Source organism: Alligator sinensis, unplaced genomic scaffold (genome assembly GCF_000455745.1).
Source record: "Alligator sinensis unplaced genomic scaffold, ASM45574v1 scaffold118_1, whole genome shotgun sequence".
NCBI lineage: Eukaryota > Metazoa > Chordata > Crocodylia > Alligatoridae > Alligator > Alligator sinensis.
In genome coordinates this window covers 3,289,505-3,307,174 of record NW_005841850.1, presented here as the reverse complement: position 1 = coordinate 3,307,174, position 17,670 = coordinate 3,289,505, and the positions used below count along the sequence as shown (strand labels likewise).

General features: G+C 46.4%; 1 protein-coding gene across 24 annotated transcripts in view; it reads left to right on the top strand.

Annotated features, from left to right (window-relative positions):
* Positions 1–17,670, top strand: part of MSI2 (musashi RNA binding protein 2) — a 339,949-nt gene that overhangs the window by 280,977 nt on the left and 41,302 nt on the right. For 23 of the 24 annotated variants that reach the window (XR_003095321.1, XR_003095316.1, XM_014522719.2 and 20 more), the window contains exon 9: positions 6,287–6,361. Coding sequence is in view for 22 of the 24 variants with exons in the window: in XM_014522719.2 (XP_014378205.1) it covers positions 6,287–6,361 (75 nt within the window). In the remaining 2 variants the exon portion in view is untranslated. Of the gene's footprint in view, positions 1–6,286; positions 6,362–11,083; positions 12,246–17,670 lie in introns of those variants that run through there. The other variant, XM_006016081.3, reaches the window with a different exon arrangement.

Below are 17,670 nucleotides of genomic sequence, written 5' to 3'. Positions count from 1 at the left end.
GAGAAGATGAGGCCATTTATCATGCCCCCAACCTTAAAGGGGACGACTTTCCCACAACAGGTGTGTCACCTCTGAATTAAGAGCATTTTGGGGGTGACGCCAACCTGCTCAAGGTGTTGGCATCCAGTTCCTTCATCTGGTTGTATTTTATTCCCACTTTCCCCGGCTTCCCCCCACTTCATGCGAGACCCCAGTTGGGAAATTTTGTCCTAGGTTTACACCATCCCATTCTGGAAAACCCATGCGCATTTCCCCGACGTCCCAGCAAGTTTCTTTAGCGCCTTTTATCAGCGCTGACGGCGAAGTTGGTTATACGTAACCACGTGAATCCTGCCTGCCAGACGGTGCTCAAAATGGATGCAGTGGGTCTGTTCCACCGGCCTGCACGGAGCAACGTCTAATTTAGGTTTCAAATCCGAGTGACTCGCTCCAAACGAGCGATTGATTCGTGCTGAAGGGCACGCACCTAATGATCGGCTCCAGCTTTTTTTTTTGTTGTTTCCCGCCCCCCTTTATTTCCTAGTCCTGGTGGCTGCACTGAGAGCGTGTTAAATAATTAACTGCTGAATAACAGAATCTCGCCCTGCGAGTCCCAGGCTGTCCGAGTGACCATTATAAATCCCCGTTTCAAAGGGATGGCCATAAAAGTTCACTTCAAGGCTGGAAACTGGGCACATCAGCAGAGGCTCAGCGTGGAATCGAAACCTTTCATTTCCAACCCCTGGCAACAACATAGCAACGAGGCCCCATCCCCGAGCGGAAGAAGGGCGTAATTAACCCATCAAACAATGAGGCATACGAAGCAACATATTGCCGGAGGGAGATTTTGAAGTAGCCAAATATTTTCCTAAGATCCCACGGGGCCTTTGGCAGAATTATTCCATTACTGGTTTTAGATAGTTAGCTGGTCTGAGACTAAATGCATTAGAGCTGCTCTTGCAAGTTTTTTATCCTGGTCTCTGGAAGTCCTTGCCCAAGGTCACCGTGTCCCGTGCTCGCGGAAAGAAAAGGGAACGGGAAGCGAATGCACGCAGCAGCCCTAGTGAAGAAGCAAGGAGTGACTTCCTCGAAGCTATTAAGGCACTTGGCCTTTGTCATTAATCACTGGCTCTCGCAGAGGTAGATGGGCAGCCCCGGTCCACGGTGGCGGGTCGGTAGGAACAAAAGCAGAGAGCACGTCTCGTCAGGCCCGGGTCTCCAGGAGCGCTGGCGGTCCAGGCCCCATGCCAGGGCTGCATTGGAGCAGGCTCAGACTTTGTCTTGCATGCATTCTTCGGGGAGACTAAGGATATTCATTAGCAATGCGGCAGAAAGCGCAGGTCTCGGTTCCAGCGATCTCCTGCATGGGACGGAGGGGTGGGATGCTCAGGCCCTCTCTGTGCCACGGCTGCAGAAAGCTTGGAGCCCTTTTAGCTTGGGAACGCCCCCCCGCCGTAAAGCTCATATCCACAGTGCTGCACGGTGCTCTGGGACGAGCCCCACACTTCAGAAAGCCTCTTATCGGTGCACACGCGGGGCTCTGCACTACTGAACACGTTCGATCTGGGTAGGCTGAGCTCATGCGTTGCAAGAAGCTCGTGCCCTTCAAAGAAAGTCATTCCTCTTTCCCAGCAGAGTCCGTGCAGTGGAGAAGTGGGCCTTTCCTAGGTGCCTTGCACCATCCTGGACTCCCAAGAAGCCCCCTTTGCAGTCTGCAGCATGATTTCAGCCACGACATGCATGCAGTTAACTGTCCATTTCCCTTCGTGCGGGAGGGAGCTCAACCCTTTGGGCCGAAGGAAGAAGTTGCTGCTCTGCAGCTGCTGCTCCCCCCTCCTCCTTGCCCCGCTCACAACCAGCTTTGTTTTTGCACTCGCCCAGAGCGTGTGCTCACAACCTGGGGGGTCATAACCGCCTGCCCTCGTCTTAGCCCTGTTTTCACAGGCCAAAGAAAAACCGTACCGACAGCAGGCCTTCTCGACAAACAGCACAATCCACGGGTACCGAGTTAGCTCTTTTGCAGGTGCAAAATCCCCTTCAAACAACCACCCGACAAGCCGCCGAGCTCTGCTGGTTTGCGCTGAGCCATCGGCAGCTCGCTGGTTCTGATTTGAACGTTTGCATTTGCTGATGTGTCCAGACTCTTTGCAGTGCAGTTGATCGGCCCCTCGTGCCGGCAGAGAGAGAGAAATCCCAGTCCTGACCTCATGACTTGTTGACTGTAGATCCGGTGGTGTAATTTTGGGGCGGGGTGAGACTTTTGAAGGATTGCCCCTTTCTTCCACGTCAGGCTGAACAAAGACTGTGAAGCATAAATGACACTGTGTGTGACGGCAGAAGTGTCGTCTCATGGATGGAGGGGAGGGCCAAGGGGCAGGAGGATGAACGACTCCCCTCTTTGAGTGCTTTCTTGTTTGGAGGCTCCTTACTTTTACGGCACGGTCGGACCTGAGTCTACTGCTGGGTTTGAGGCGTTTTCTCTAGCTAGACTCAGGCATGGTTGAGGCGGGCGGCCAACGTGAGCGCGTTGAAAAGGACACCGGGGCGCTTATTGGGACGTTTCATCGCTGCAGTGATGCAAAGAGGGGAGATTTAAGGAGCCGATCCCCAAATACCGTGTTCCCACAAGCATCTGACGCAGCGGAGGGATCTGGCCTTGGGTTTGCATGAATGTCATCAGAGCCAGATCCAATCTGCATAGGCAGGTCAGTCATTTTAACAGGCTACAAGCACTTTTGGACCGACCTACGAGACCATACGGGGAACCTGCCATCTGGGCTTAAGGAGTCTGATCCGAGTAAAACTCATGCTGAGGAAGCATAGTTGATTGTTGATTTAAGTTTGCACTTTCATGGGCAGGAAGGTCTCTCTTTGAGAGAGGTAATCCAGGCAAAACCTGGACTTTTTTTATTATTATTATTTTTTTTTTTTTTTTTTTTTTAGTTTAGCAACAAGAGATAATTACTGCGAGATTGATCATTCACTAGAAGTACTGAAGCAAATAAATTGTTCAGTGCCCAGTGCAGGATGAGAATGGCGGCTAATGGAAATGGTGGATAGGTCGGCCTGACCATAATTTGGCTTGATGAAGCATCCACATGGGCATGGTGTTAATGTGCTATTGATATTCAGCCAGCCGATTTCCCCCGTGCAGATTGGGCTCTGACTCGTTAGAGCAGAGCTGGGCATCGCAGCAGCAAATGAAGAGGAAAATTGAAGTAATGTTGTATTATAAATTTATGATTTCATCTGCCTGACCTAGAGACTGTTCTGTGATGGGAGAGAGAGATGAGAACCGCTCTCCAGTCAACTGTGTACTTTGTCTTTGTTGTTAGAAATGATAGAGATTTGCTGGGGAGAGGGTCAAAAGCATCTTTACCAGTATCTTGCCGATCCCTTCCGGTCGGTCTCGGGTCTCCTGTTGTCTTGCCCTAAATGTACCTGTGTCGGACAAAAACGAGCACATGCAGTAAGCCTGAAGAGGGGAGCAAGATGTGTGGATGGGCGATGGAGGGAATAGGGGTTATAACAGCATCCCACCCCATTGCATTGGCGTCTGTATTGGGGTGGAGGGAGGATTGCCGGGGCTGCTTTTACACCCGGGAGGATGAGCGTGGATGAGCCCAGACTCTAAAATGCTTCAGTGAGCGGGTACAGAAAGGGACGCTGCGTGTGCCTGGTGAGCAGATGATCTCCTTTTGGATCAAGGGAGGGACCTAGGACGTCCCGGCTGGCACCTGGAGCGTTATCAGGCAGCGGCGCAGGGGAGACGGCCGTGTTGCTATCTAGCCCTTCGTGTTGGAGCGCAACATCTCGGTCTGCCCGTGGCAAGCGCTTCCCCACGCTCGCCAGCCATCTGTCTTCCCGCTGACAAGTCAAAAGAAAACTTTTTTTGTTTCAAAAGCGAACGCGCGAGCCCCGGTTGCACTCCGCGCAGTAATTTTTCATTGTGAAGCTCGCTGCGGTGTTAATGGGGCTACTTCGTTGGCAAACAATCCATTTATCAATATTGTTTAAAAAAAAACAACAAACAAACCACCAAAAAACAACCAACCAGTTTGTAAAGCTTAACTCTGAAAGATCTGATTTAATGACAGAGGTGATTAATTTCTACAGGAATCCAGCTGTTGAGCTGTGAAATAAATATTCAGGGGATAACCAATGTGTGTACATATCTATTTAAAGCCGCAGCGTCCTGTTTTGTGTTCACAAGCCCGCTTTTCTCCTACGCCCTCTTTAATCCAGTAATCAAGATTCATCCAAGCGTTTTTATGTTGCAGCTTTAAATTATGATGAATAGTAAACTATATGTACATATAAATCTAATCAGAAACAGAGGAACTTGCTGTGTCAGAAAAATAATTGTACAGCGTATTAGTAATGGGGTTGGTTGTTGGTTGTTTTTTTTTTTTAAAGGCTGGAGATACAAGACTGCAGAAGGAACCACCGAGCCGCTGAAGTGATGTCCTTAGGTCCCAATGCAATTGCCATTAAAGTCGGCAGCAAGATTTCTTTTGATTTCAAAAGGGGTTGTTGGATCAAACCTTTAATGACCAGACTCTGGGCCTGGGGAGCCTCCTTTCATGGAGGAGCATAAAAGTTTCACTGTGCCCATTAATTCCAGGGAGGATAACGGAGATCTCTCCTTTTTTTGATAACGTGAGGCAGGCGGCGTTTGAAGATGGCAAGCGGTGGCTATAGATATATATATATATATATATTTTTTTTTTAATCCCACCTTTGTAAAGGAGAACATACGGTTCTTGCTGTCACAATTAGTCTTGGTAAATGCAGCCCTAATGGGGCTTGTGGAAAGGTAGTTAACTTTATCGCCCTCCGTGCCAACAAAATAAAGCATGCTTAACCCCTGCGCTGCTGCATGCGCTTTGGACCGCGCTACTCTTTGAACCTGCGGTAATGCCGCTGCAGGTGAAAAGCCGAGGAGGGAGATACGAAATGGAGACCTCACCGTTTTAAATAAGAGGAGCAAGAGTGCAGTCTAGTGGGAGCTCGGTCTACCTTATCGTCTTTAAAGAATCGAGCCCTGAAGTCTTTAAGTTGGGCCTTTGTGCAATAGATGCACGCAGGGAGTATAAGACGTATGTAGGACCCCCCCCCATGAAGTTCCCTGCATGGGTTTAATTTAACGTTTTCCTGATCTAGTATTCGCTGCACCCCCAAACAGACTCAGGGTACAGGTCAGTGAATAGCGTCACTCCTCCTTGGTCAGTGGAAAGGTGTAGGATTCCCAGCTGCTCTTTCCAAGGCATAAAGAAGAGTGCAGATACACGTGTGAGGGCAAGGGGGACTTCTGCACCGTACAACAGACGTCTTATAAATCAAGGCTCATGGAGAAAACAAGGCCAGCGGCCTGGTCTCTGTGCACGAAATCCCTGCGTCCCCTAGAAAGAGGACTGATTGCTGTGGGCTCTGCTCACACACGGGTTTACTAGTTTGCTCTCATTAATGAACCCTCAAACAGGTTTGCTTGCAAAAAAGACTGGAAGCAGTCTCGTCCTCCTTGCAGCACTGTTTCGTCCTGCCACTTGCCACGTACTGCTCTGTTCCCCATGCCGTGACTACTGAAAGTTTCAGATGCGGCTCGCCACGCCCTGTATTTACACACCTATTTATTTATTGAACTACGAGTCCTTGAACAGCCCACGATCGAGGTATTAAACTGCACGTTTTGTACCCAGCGCTCCAGGAAACAAAATCTCGTGTCATTTAATTTTTACTTTTCCTGAAAAATTAAAACCTCTTTGACTCTGCAGTTCGATGATGTTGCTGCCTCTAACTCTTTGATGTGTTAACTGTTGTCCTTCACACTCCTGGGATGAAGAATTACTAGTACCTTAATCTCCAACTGTCAATAGCTCTGAAGCAAAGTACATTCATTGTAAGCTCTCCAAATGTCAGAGCAAACCTGTGTTATGTGTTTAGCCTTAGCATTTGGCATTTACTCTTCTAGCTAAAACGTATGCACAATCCTTGGACTTCAGACACCAAAGTGCATGTTAATTATCTGAGTGACAGGCTTCATGCAAATAGTGAAAGGAAAAAGTGATCAGAAAAGTAGCAGGTGCCTCTAGATGTTTCATTTCCCTGCAAAATGTTAATGAAACCTTTTGGCAGGTCTTCATGGGAAGAATAAATCTCATTCTTTTAGTACCTTGTGTCAAAAAAATACAGTCTCACATTTTTCACCTGTCCTTTGTGTTGTGTTGGCTTTAAAAATGAGTAACGCCTTATTAATCTCCCATTTCCCTTTTTCTTTTCTTTTCTTTTTTGCATTTCTACATTCAAGGCTACCCAAATTTTGTTGCAACGTATGGCCGAGGATATCCTGGATTTGCTCCGAGTTACAGCTATCAATTCCCAGGTATGTACATTTCCATTCGCAGATTTAGGTCCCCCTCCCCGCTCCCCCCCCACCGCCCCTCAATCCATAGCTGCAAGTTGAGACAGGAAAGTCTACAGGAACCATCTCATGCAATGAAAAATGCTGACAATTTTCAGGCTACATATATATAAGGTTGCTTTCCCCACCCCACCCCCTATTTATAAACACATATTCTACGGTAAGTTTATAGTTAGCAGTCAAGTTCTGGAGGGAAAAGTCTAACATCCATCTATTTTTTCTTTCTTTTTTTTTTCTTTTTTTTTTAACGTCGCTGTTTCTGGTGACCTTTGTAGAGAGTAGGTTTTAATGGTGTGTTGCCCAGTTGCTTGTTCTCCCACTCCCTTTTGTGTGGCTGTTGAACTTTTGCTGCATTCAGTGACTTCCAGTCACTGGAAGTGTTAATACGGCCACTCGGCATCCTATGACTCCCAAGGTTCGAAAGCGGTTGGCTGGCTTGTAGCATCACACGGTGTGGATCATGAGAAGCCCCTTTTGCTTCCTCCCAGGCACTTTCAAGAGGCAGTCATTGAAACCAGCTCTTCCTATGTGTTGTTTTATGCTGGTGTCAGTGAGAACTTAAATTATCAAGGAGAATATTATTATTATTATTATTATTATCAGCAGCAGCATCTCACCTTTAGGATTTCGAGGGGTGCTCTAACAAGCAGAGTTATGACTGCTGTGTTCCCGGCTTACAATACCCCAGGCCCATCTGGACACCACAGCAAGGAAATCTCTTGTTTATGCATTAAAGTCATTAGTGTGTGTATCACTTGGGTCACACACGAGCAGTTCAACTGCCTTGTGCTGCATTCCTTAATTGCTTCGAAAGGGAGCGTTTGGAAGTGCAGCTTTACTCAGGTTAATTAAGAAAGCAAGTTAAACTATCTCATTAATGAAAATGCTACAGGTACACAAGAGGGAAACCGCTTCAAAGTGGAGAAGAGAACAAAAACCCTGATAGAGAATATCCTCTAGAATATAATAAGAGAGCGATAACCTTTCCATGCCATGTTTGTACATGCCGGTGGCGTATTGGAGTAGGGGTACAGCCCTTCACTGGGTAGGGTAAAAATACTTAGTTAAAACCAGCAGGACAGAGTACTTCCCTTGGCAGCCTGGTTCCCACAGAAATAGCAGAGGCGGTGGTGGTTGAACAAGACCGTACTTAGCAAACGTTGAGGCTCTAGCTGCCCTCTCCCCGCTGCGAACGCATCAGACTGAGAATACGCATTTTAAAAAAAAATCCTCTCTCTTTCTCTGATGTCCGGTCTGTAGAAACAGACCGTTCTGCGCATTTGCTCTCTCCCTAAGAAATGCATTTTGGAGGTCTTGAATCGGAAGTACGCAGGTTGCTTGCTTTCCTGGCCAGCAAAGGCCGAGCCAGCTTCAGACGTAGGGCGTTCTACCTCTCTGATGCCATTCAGTTTTTGGCCTGGACGGTGAAAAAAGGGAGCTATGACTATAGTGCTTGCATGGGCACAACGCTCGTTGCCCAAAGCAGGAGAGACCGTCTCCCACGGGATGGCTTGGACAATGCAGTAGCCATCTCAAAAGAGCACTGAAAGTCTTATCCCAACCTGTTTCCGAGATGCTCTTTATGTGCCGCATGCCGTACTCACGTTGCACTCCTTATCCCCGAGACAGTGCACCACACGGCCACAGCCCCCACTTAATATTGACCCAGACTGACAAATGGGATCTGTGGGATTTAAACAAACAACAACTAGTTGAATTGTCTTGTCTTGACTGTAAAGTGAACCTGACCCCGTGCCGCGCTGCTTTAGCTCGGAGTGATGGCCACTGGCCCCGACTCCAACGGGTGCAAGATCCAGATTACAGCACGCTGAGATCCACATTTGCAAACCACACTGCCGACAGGACATCGACATAGGCAACGAGCGGCAAGGAGGTTTTCCCTAGCGGTGTCCCGCAGCGCTGGTTTTCCATGCGCTGAATGCTGCAGGGAAGGTAGCAGGCCCCTTGCTACACCAGAGCTCACTTTCTGCGTAGTAGGGCCCCGGTCTCCTCCTGATCTCGGCCTAGATCTCTCCCTGACATCGAGAGGATCCGCTGCATCGAGGGAAATAACGCTGGCTCGCAGACAGTAATTAAAAAAGCTCATCAGGCCCCTTCACAAAAGGAGTTTGACACCTCAGCTGCACGGCGTGCATGTCGTTTTCACAAGTGCCCTTCCTAATAAGAGAGCCAGCCAAATCTGGCACGCAAATGCACGCCAGCCCGCGTCAACACCTGATTAGACCTCCACGCACATGAATTGAAGGTGCCAGAGAGCTTCTTAAAAGTTCATTTGCGCGTTGTCTCAGGTCCTGGTTTCCAGGTTCGTGCCGCTCCCCGAATCCGACGGAGCAGCGCGAAGAGAAGGCAGACAAGGAGAGACGGTTTTAATAAATTAAATGATCAAGATTTGACAGGAGCTGTATCGCTCCTGTTATGAACATGCCCAAAAAAGAAAATGCCTGGCAACGAGAGGTACTGTATAGCTCCAGCCGTCAGTACGTCATTTGTATTAAGGGCCTGGGGGGGGGTCTGTGTTCAGAACAGGCCTCCCAGGGTTTTTTGGCAGGCACAGTGCAGCGATGCAGGGAGGGGAGCAATAAAGCCTGATCCCGTTGGCTTCAAAAAAAGAAGCGAGTGCAGAGAAGTGCAGAAGCAACTGGTGTCCACCCCAGCCGAGGCCTTTTATTGTGTCTGAAATGTTTTAAAGTCCTCTCGTGTTGCTTCGACTTGCGGCTAAACTAAGACCCAGAGGCTCGGGGCTCAATTGTGGCCGTGGTGCTAGGAAGTGGTGTCAAGGTGGCAGCTCCCCAGTGCAGCGCAATATCTTCAGGGCCATGTCGGGCGTTCCTCCCTTGGGAGCTAGCTTTTCCTCTGATCCTTTGGAAAAACTGGCATCTCAGGAAGGCAGGGCAAGGACTGAGACTGAGACCCGGCTCTTGCACTGTTTTTGCAGATGTGGGGTTGAGAATGGATCCCATTCCCCCCCATCTTAACCCCTGGACGGAGCCAGGCCCTGAAGGGTGACGGATCTGCAAGCAGGAGAGCAAAGCTCAACTTGCTGATCGCTTGTTCCCCGTGTAAAGTTTCAAGAATCCTGTGCTAAATGCCACCTCGATCGGTCGCATCTCCCATGTAAACATCGATTAAATAAATGCCCCGGTGCAGCTATGTCTTAATTTACCTAAGCTGCTTGTGCTGGTCTCTGCATTTTCCTTCTGCATCCGTTCCACTAATGTGAGATCTAGAAGCCATTTTATTCAAGGTGGTTTAGGGGTTGTTCCCCCTCCCTGCTTGGGAAGTGATCAAGGTTTTGGCCGAGGCAAGCTCTTACAAACCAGCAGAGGAGGGGTAAGGGAAGGACCGCTTTTAGTGACCGCACAATAAATGCACGCAACGATGCAAGTATACACACCAGAGCTTCACTTAGGCCAAGTGCTCGGAGGAGCCTGAGCTGCATCCAGGATGCTTCTTAATGCAAGATTTTGCTCATGCCAGTATGCCCCATTGGCATGCATGAAGTCGGGGTGCTGAGCAAGGGAAGCAGTGAGAGGGCCAACTTCACAGACCAAAGTCATGCAGAGCGTGAAGCCTCCATCCGTGCTCACCCCCACCACGGCAGCATTACAAGAGACTGAGTGGTTGGCCACTTCTCTAAAATGCAGGATTTCCCCAGGCTGGCCCTAAAACACCACAGTTTGCAGTATCTTTGGGTTGCAGGCTACCACCCATCACCGTGGTTTGCTGAATAGCAGCAGTGTTTCGCATAATTTCTCAGCCACGTCAGGATTTTGCCGACACGGGTTCCCTGCGTTTTAATGAAAGGTCCCGTGGCAGGGCTGAATGAAAGAACAAGTCCTACCTTCATGCGAGTCCGTGCTCTTACCAATCATTATTCCTTATGTAAGAACTGAGCTTAAAGGGTTCATTACAGAGCAGCCCTGATGTAGCTTCTTACTACAGTACAAATGTGTCACCAAGCCTTAATATAGCACGCTGCTGATGGCTGGGCTATAAAAAGTCAGCTAATTATAAGGAAATTATAGTCTTCCTTGTATTATAATACAGTATTGCAAAACTGTGCTATTACCAGTTGCCGTTTCCCAGAACTCTTATTGCCACTGCATCTATTTTAATATCAGGAAGCATTATTGCAGTGCCTTTTCGGCTTATGACACTCCTCTTAAACATTTTTGGGGGGTTTTTTTGTTCTAAATGCCAGTCTGAGCTGCGCCGTAATGCGATGTGTACTGTTGTCACCGTGAAACAATGCTACAAATGTCACGATCCACCTGTTGCCTTTGCATTTTGATAACCTGCAAAGAAGGCTCTCTGTGCCGTGTCTGTTTGCCTGCTTGAATGATGCTCCTTTCGTACGTCCCTCGTATTATAATTCTGTCAAACTGGGTGACAAGCCCTAGTTCAAAAGGCAGAAGAAATGTTAATCACTTTGGCAACTGTTCTATCTTCTCTTATCAAGTTATATATTTTTTTTTTTCCTTTAGGCTTTTATAACTCAATGTGTAGTCCTGCCCTCCCCCCTCCCCTCCCCCCTTTTTTTTAATTATTATTATTATTACAATAATTCCCTATCCTGTTTCTTTTTTTTTTTTTTTTTTTTAATTTCTGGAACTTATCTTTTCAGTTTAATCTATTAATTTCTGTTCTTATTTCACTTTGCAGACTATTTGCCGATTTCACAAGACATAATTTTTATCAACTAGTTCTTAAAGATGCATAACAAATTAATCGGGGTTTACTACAGTGCTAATGAGAGACAGAGAGAGAGAGAGACAGAAAGCCTGGGTGGTCCATGTTTAATATCAATGTCCACTGAAAAAATGCTGCTCTTGCTGGCTGGCTTGATTGTTCGGACTCCCTTATTTTTAAAGACTCCATATCCTCACTGCTTGAGTTTGCTTTATTTTATTTTATTTTCCTTATTTTTTTGTTTCCTCTGCTTTATATGAGTTTTTAATGCCCACTTGGAATGTAACTCACCAGGATTGGGGGGGCGGGGGGTTAGAGGCATTATGAAGGCATGACTTCTCACAAACTTTTGGAAAAGTAATTTTTAATTATTTTTTTTTTTAGGGAAACGGAAATGCTGATGGGGTGCTATAAATAGTGGCATTCTGGCACTTTTTGATACAAAGCACATTTATTAGCAGTAAAAATCATAATTGCCATGGAGGAGGGCTGGTATCCCATTGCTAAGATTATTGGGCAAACCAGGGAGATGAATCTAATTATTCAAAAATGTATTTCCTGTTTCCTTGAAAATTAATCTGAAGCTGGCAACTGCATGATTAGCAGATCCATTTTCCCCTTTTCATTTTGATGGATCTTTCTGTAGTTGACTTTGCGATATCTGACAGTTCAGCGCTGGAGGGAAAAAGCGGGGGGAACGGTTGGATCTAGTGATGGACGTGACCATCAGAGTAAGTCTGGATGCCTGGAGGCAGTTTGCCCTCCCGTTGCCAAATCTAGATAACTCAATTTTCCCCCCCACACTTTCCAACCTCTCTGCCCCGTCCCCTGTCTTGAAATGGGCCATGCCCTTGACTGTTCAGATGCTGCAGTTGCTTTTCCTTCCATGCTTCACTTGCAAACCATTGGCAGATGTATTAAGGCCCTAGGGCCGACCGCAGGCATGGGCTGTATCGTACCTCCCAACCTCCATGCAAGTATCTGAAAAATCCCGCAACTGTCCTACACTTCCCCAAGTCAGCTTAGTTTCTAGTGAAACTAAGTTGTGGGCTGTAGGGCCGGAAGCACAAGTCCTATCTAAATTATTTTACTAAAAAAATCCCCCAACCCCCCCCCCAATAAAACACCCACCCTCAAAACGAGACAACCTGCTCCATTTTACAAGTTTGTGAGAAGTAAAGTGCATGCTTACAGTAGGACTGTAATGCATTTTAATGTTTGTTAATCCACTTGTTTAAAATGTCAGTGTCAAAGGCTCTACGTACATGGCTATGCTGTTCATTTCATTAAAGATGCTTGATGTAATAATTGGATAGTTTTCCTTTTTATTTTTTCTGCGGGCAATAGCTTCTCTTTTTTTTTTTTTTTCTTTTCTTTAATCTGTATGGCTTTTTTTATTTTTGTTTGGGGTTTTTTTTTTTCTTTTTTTTGCTATGAATTGCTTTGCTTTTGTGAACTTGTCTTAGTGTGCATGACTTGCAAACGTTTTCAGCTATTGTGAATTTTCCCATTTATGTAAATAGTTCATCTGTGCTTTCTTTTTTCTTTTCTTTTTTCTTTTTTTTTTTCTTTTTTTTTTGTAATGATTTCCTTGTAAGTAACTGAGGTAGAAGAAATAATAATAAATTGTTTACCATGGACAAGCTGTGTTGGTGCTCTCTTAGCTCGTAGCTTCACTTTTGGGGTTGGATGCACCAAATAACCAGTACCAATGTCAATTGAATAAAAGAATTGAAACCAAAAAAACCCAATCACCTGAAGGGTGCGACCCAGTGTTGGAGGGATTTTCAGTTGCATATTTTAAATGTGTCAAGAGCTGAGATTTTAAAAAAGGACCACGGTTGCAGTGGTGGGGGAGGAATAACTGCATGGGAATGCCGCTCTGGTCTTGCTCCACTGAAGTCGGTGAGATCTCTGCTATTGATATCTGTACTGTGTGCAAACTCGTTCACTGATTTGGAGAGCCCTGATTTTGGAAACAGGCTCCTTTCAATATTGGAAGGAGGAAAAAACAATAACATTGTCATTTTAACAAGCTCTTTGGGAGCAGAAGAGCCATCCTAGGTGGGATCAGCTGCAGGAGCAGAGGTGGAAATCTGTTTCTTTATCTCACTTGTGCCTTCTTCCATCCTAGCAGCAGTGGCTCGTTGTTATAGGGTTACCTTTATGTCTCCAGGTGCTGGAATTTTGTTTTCCACCGATAGGATTTTCTTTCCTTGAAAATGCATCAAATCATGTATTTATGAGGGAGGGAGGGAGGGGAGAAACAAATACTCCAACATTTCATACAATGTACTTCCTCTTTGTATTGCTGAAGCATAGAGGAGCCCTAGCCTCAGACCGGCCACGAGCATGCGAGGTGGCAACACACACGCTGAGAGATGGTCTCTGATCCAACGAGTTTACAGTCTAATGTTTATGTTTTCCAGTCTCAAGAGTAATTTAAAAAAAAAAAAACCTGCTAATTTAGTTTCTTCCACCCCACACAAATCTGTCGCCCATTTATTCTGAGTAACTTGTGCAGCTGGGGAATATTTTTGTAAAAGCGGCTCTCTCCTATGCTTGATATCCTGGATTGCAGGGGAAGGAGGGTTTTGGAGTATCAAGGGGGAGAACAGATGTCTTGATGATACCTTTCGTACGCCCTATTGAAAGTGCGGCGAGGAAGCAAGTTGAATTACTTGCCAGCCTCTGTTCCAAACGTGCCAGGTTTTCTTTTTTCTCCCGTAATCCGTCGCCCTTTGATCTGTTACCAATGCCGTGCTCCTCGAAACAAATCCACACGGGGCAGCGCCATAGATTTGGGAAGGACGGCACCTGTTTGCATGGCACAAAAGCACCTGTGGGCTACACAGATCTGGGATCTAGGTAATGCCACTGCAAAAGGGGATGTGGCTTTCACCACGCACCGTCTCGGAGAGCAAGCACGTTGTTCAGCACGGACGGACTGTTCTCCAGCAGGTGCAACTTAGCCTGGCATAAGTCTTAAAAGGGAGCTCCGCTGACTTGCGTGAGCTAAGGATTTGCCCTTAGATGCATTAGCAGCAAAAGACACGATGGCACTTCACGCGTGCAGGACCTGATTCACGTTTGCACTAACGCTGCACTATACTTCTCCGGTGACGGAAAGGGACCAGAAACTGGAACTAAATGGTATTTGTGCTCAGCTCCTTTCCCTGCCAGCAGTAGTTCAGAGGAGGTTTTATTTAAATGAAAGTCAGTCTCCAATAGTCCAGCCATGTAGAGCAGCTGGAAGCGGTAACCAAGTGGCGGGGGGCAGGGAACTGTAAATATATAAATATGTAACTGGCTTTCTCTGCTTCACACCGCAGTGGTTGTGGGGAGGCGGGGGGACGGGACTGTAGGTTGCATTAAAAACTGGATGGTGAATGATTTTGAACTTGTCGTGGTCAGAAATGCAAAAGCGATTCAGAGCCCCTTTTCTTACTCCTCCTCCCAGCCCTTCTGCTAACTGCTTAAATTCTGATCTAATCAGCCCAACACTGCATGCTTTTGTTTGCCGAAAAATGTTGGCAGTGGCTGCGTGGCATAAAATGGTTTACAAAGTACATATTAAATCTGCTAGAGTGAGCTTAATTATCATTCTCCAAACCTATCAGTTTTAATTTCCATCAGTGAAAACAAATGACAGATATTGGACTTTTTTTTTTTTTAATTAATTTGAAAGTCTGCGGTTTTCTTGCCGGAGGATGGGAGGCCGGAGTGTCGGCACGCAGGCTACACGTGTATCCCATGAGCACGGGACACTCCCGTGTAGGTACCAAAGTCAAAATTAATCCCGCAGTGCATACAAACCACAAACTGTAAAGTATCCCATTAAGTCCTGCTCGGATGACGGATTGAGTTTGCTTTTTACTCTCTCAGGAAATTTTGTATCTAGAATTTAAACCCGGGATAAATGTCTCTTTGCTGCAAGTACTGCACTCCCTAGTTACGCTAGGCTGTGTTTGGGACGCCGTGTTTTGGACTGAGTGCCTTGTGGTAAGAGAAACCTCCCACTCAGCTGGTATAAATACATATATGTGCATACACCTCCCATATAACTCCTTCTGTGGAGAGGAAGAGGGAAGGCACCGCTGTGACAGATCCTAGTCAGGCCAAGTAATGCATAACTGCAAAGGTATTTGGTTTTTATGCTGATGGGCTTTGTATAAGGAGCTGAACACAGCGGTTGAACCAAGGACATACATGAGTACAACTCCAAGCCCAGTTAGACCCGTGCACCTCTGGTCTTGGTAGATTTTTTATCTCGGGAGACCCTAATTAGTGCTTGGATAGCCAGGAACAAGGGTATGATTTCCCCCAAAGTCTTGCAATGGCCAATAAATTAAAAGTGGGGTTTTCCAAAGTGCCCTAAAGCAACAGTACAACTCCCATTGATCCCAGTGGAAGAAACATCCAGGCCAGCAGCAAACGTTTCTGAAAATCCCACCCTCCGTTTTCTTGTTGGGTCCTTCATCAACGTTGCAGCTTCCGTGTCATTTTCTGAGCCGCCTAAGCAAGCGACCGCTTAGGTTTCCCCAGATGTCGTTCCTTGTTAAGGATTGAAACGTTCCCGGCATTTTGTTCGGCTTTTGTGTACCGCTGCCATGTGATCGAACGGCGTCCAGGGCAGTGAAAGACCTTCTCGGCATCGTTGAACTTGTTCCTGCCGCTTGCACGTTCCATCATCTTGAACCTCCCGCCAGTTGTCTGCCTGCAAGGAAACCTATTGCACTGGCTTGCTCCTAATGTCTCCCTGATCCATGGCTCCAGTGTTAAGATGCCTTTTAATACTGCAAGGTCAGTGTCCTGAACATGAAGCCTCTTGCATGGAGAGGAAAGAGATGGCCCGGGGGCGGGGGGTGAAAGCTGGTCTACCAATTTCTCACTGCAGCGCTATTTCCACAGGAGCTGGACACGCTGGGTTTCAGAGCTGGAGCAAAGCAGCAGTGAGAGAGCTCGTGGCTCATCACTTCTGTTCTGAACAGACCACAGCTGTAGCGATTGGGAAATTTAATGAGAATAATTATTCACGGGAGCAAAGAGGCAGAAAGAAAACATACATATATAGCAGAAAACCTGGATTAACTCTCAGCAGTAATAGCGTGAGCCCGTAATGCTGCGCCTGGGATGAAGCTAAAGCCCTACCTGTCCTGAATTAGTCGTGGTAGCCTGAGTAGTTGGCACGTGCTTGTGCAAATGCTTAAATATATATATATTTTTAAATGTAAAGGTACAAAAACAGAAGCTACGTTTTGCGATATATATAGTGCATATGTATAATAGACTCTCACTATATAATAGAGTGTGTGTGCACACATGTATTGCAATATATCAGATGGTCTCCTTTCTACATCTGAGAATGTTGCATTTAAAACTGAAACTTCAAATGGGGTGCTAACATTTTGAGCTGTTTCCCAGCCTCCCCTTTCGTAGGAGCTGTTCATCTCCTAAAACTGTAAAGCTTTTGAGGCTGTCTGGTCCAATTGCCTGTGTTATGAAATTTCACCCAGTGATTCTTGCAATGGAGAGAGAATTTCTTCTTCCCCACTATGTCAGTGAACTGTATTGAGCCCAATAGCTCGTGGCTGAACCAGAGCGCTGTATTATAACCCAACCCTGTGCATAAGCCGACCCCGCGGTTTCAGCTTCAATTTTAGGGGGAAAAACCTGCTTTAGTGGTTAACTCCAGATAAAGATTTCAAACTGCTGTCACCTTTACAAAACCCCACAGGGGAATCAAACAACCAAGGAAAGGGCCGAAGGGTAGCGTGCACTAAAAATACTAAAAAACTGCACTGAAAAAAGTCCGATGCCGACTTTGCAGGGACAGAAGTTAAGCATGGCGGGGCTCCGACTGCAGGTTTATCCCATGCATAAGTTGAGCGTGATTTTATTTATGTATTTACTTTCCATGTGGGTTTTTGGGAGGATAAAGGGGGGAGACATACTCTGAACAGTCTCTCTCTTAGGAAGGCGGGTGGTTTTGACATAGGCTGCAAGTCGGGGAGAACTTACTACCCCTAGGTCATTCGGTCAAGGAGTTATTTCTCCTCCTCTTATTTCTACCGTGAATTTTTCTCACACCCGCTTTCAGATATTGGCTCTTGTTGTGTGTTTGTGCGTAAAAGACCCTCCAAATCCAAGCCCTTTCCTGTTCGAGATCTTTTATGTCCCCTTCAGGTCCTTTAAGCATTGAAGTAACTGCTTAAACAGAGTAGCTTATTTTCCATACCTTTCAGAGCTGCTGAAATGAGGCCTTTTTGCTGATGTGAAATAATATGTGCTTTAATGCTGTTCCAGTTACCCTTCCCTGGTTTGCTCAACAGCAGGTGGCTGAAATTCAGAGCCTGCGTGGTATATGCCAGGCCCGCATTAAATGGATATATGGGTTTCCATCCCTCAACAACAAACACTGCAAGAAACTGTTGTTAAGAAGCTAGGTAATGTTCATCCTCTGACCCAAAAACAAGAGAGGCGATCTGCTTGGTGCTAAATAGAGTTGTCTCCTCTTAGAAAGGGATTTGCATTAAACTGCCTTTTGCCTACATCCGCTG